At 41.1% G+C, this 1,658-nt stretch overlaps 2 protein-coding genes across 2 annotated transcripts; one reads left to right on the plus strand and one right to left on the minus strand.

The window, feature by feature from the left end:
* The first annotated feature begins 247 nt into the window (after window positions 1–247).
* Window positions 248–895, plus strand: LOC138895929 (uncharacterized). The gene has a single exon (XM_070180691.1). It carries the CDS (start codon window positions 248–250, stop codon window positions 893–895), a length of 648 nt encoding a protein of 215 aa, XP_070036792.1.
* A 114-nt stretch (window positions 896–1,009) lies between these two features.
* On the minus strand, window positions 1,010–1,405 carry LOC138895930 (uncharacterized). The gene has a single exon (XM_070180692.1). The coding sequence runs from the start codon at window positions 1,403–1,405 to the stop codon at window positions 1,010–1,012; it is 396 nt and encodes a 131-aa protein (XP_070036793.1).
* Window positions 1,406–1,658: the final 253 nt, after the last annotated feature.

The raw sequence follows: 1,658 nt of genomic DNA on the forward strand, positions 1-1,658 counted from the left end.
GAGATGTTTGGAGGTTAGTGGTATTCCGGTAGCGTATATTAGGATAATTAAGGATATGTACGATGGTGCTAAGACTCAGGTGAGGACTTCGAGAGGTGACCTAGAACACTTCTCAGTTATGATGGAGTTGAACCAGAGATCAGCCCTTAGCCCATTTTTATTTGCTTTGGCGATGGATATGTCGATGCAACACATTTAATGAGATGTGTCATGGTGCATGTTATTTGCCGATGGCATAATTGATGAAATGCGAGGTGGGGTTAATGCAAGGCTAGAGGTTTGGAGACATATCCTAGATTCTAAAGGTTTCAAGTTGAGCAGGATCAAAACAAAATACTTGAAGTGCAAATTTAGTAACGGGACCCAAGTAGTGGATGGGGATGTGAGACTTGATACTCAAGTCATCCCTAAGAGAAGTAGTTTCAAATATCTCGGGTCTATAATCCAAGGTAACAGAGAGTTTGACGAGGATGTCACATACCATATTAGAGCGGAGTGGATGAAATGGAGGCTCGCATCCGATGTTTTATGTAATAATAATGTGCCACCAAAGCTTAAGGGTAAGTTCTACAAAGTGGTGGTTAGACCGACTATGTTGTATGAGGCTGAGTGTTGGCTAGTCAAGAACTCTCATGTTCAGAAGATGAAAGTAGCAAAATTGAGGGTGTTGAGATGGATGTGTGGGCACACCAGGAGAGATATGATTAGGAATGAAGTTATTCAGGACAAAGTGGATGTGGCCCCTTTGTATGACAAGATGCGGGAGTCGAGATTGAGGTGGTTCGAGCACGTGAAGAGAAGAAGCTCTAATGCGCCTGTTAGGAGGTGTGAACGGTTGGCCATAGTGGATCTGAGAAGAGGTAGGGTAGGCAAAAAACATATTTGGGAGAGGTGATTAGGTAGGATATGGCGCTACTTCAGCTCACTGAGGACATGACCCTTGATAGGAGGGTGCGGAGGTCGAGAATTAGGGTAGAAGGTTAGTAGGTATCTTATTTTCTTGTTGAGGCTAATTCGTCTTCTTTCTCCTTCTTTCTTCTCCTTCTTCTTCTTCTTTTTCTCCTTTTTCTTCTTTTTCTTCTTCTTCTTCTTCTTCCTTCTTCTTCTCCCTTCTTCTTCTTCTTCTTCTTCTTCTTCTTCTTCTTCTTCTTCTTCCTTTGTAATGACCCGACCGACCGTTTTGTGTATTTAAGCCCCGTTTTCCCTTTTGATACTTCACATATGTGTTTTCCCTTTTCCCTTTTGATACTTCACCCTTGATAGGAGGGTGTGGAAGTCGAGAATTAGGGTAGAAGGTTAGTAGGTATCTTATTTTCTTGTTGAGGCTAATTCGTCTTCTTTCTTCTTCTTCTTCTTCTTCTTCTTCTTCTTCTTCTTCCGGTCGTTTTATGTATTTGAGCCCCATTTTCTTCTTCTTCTTCTTCTTCTTCTTCTTCTTCTTCTTTATCTTCTTCTTCTTCTTCTTCTTCTTCTACCGGTCGTTTTATGTATTTGAGCCCCGTTATCCCTTTTGATACTTCACACATGTGTTTTTCCTTTTCCCTTTTGATACTTCACCTTTGATAGAAGGGTATGGAGGTCGAGAATTATGGTAGAAGGTTAGTAGGTGTCTTATTTTCTTGTTAAGGCTAATTTGTCTTCTTTCTTCTTCTTCTTCT

This window comes from Nicotiana tomentosiformis, chromosome 7 (genome assembly GCF_000390325.3).
Source record: "Nicotiana tomentosiformis chromosome 7, ASM39032v3, whole genome shotgun sequence".
NCBI classification, from domain to species: domain Eukaryota; kingdom Viridiplantae; phylum Streptophyta; class Magnoliopsida; order Solanales; family Solanaceae; genus Nicotiana; species Nicotiana tomentosiformis.

What these genes read in the sequence shown, in the direction of transcription:
- LOC138895930 (XM_070180692.1), bottom strand. Translation starts at nt 1,405, where the DNA reads ATGGGGCTCAAATACATAAAACGACCGGAAGAAGAAGAAGAAGAAGAA.
- LOC138895929 (XM_070180691.1), top strand. Translation starts at nt 248, where the DNA reads ATGCGAGGTGGGGTTAATGCAAGGCTAGAGGTTTGGAGACATATCCTA.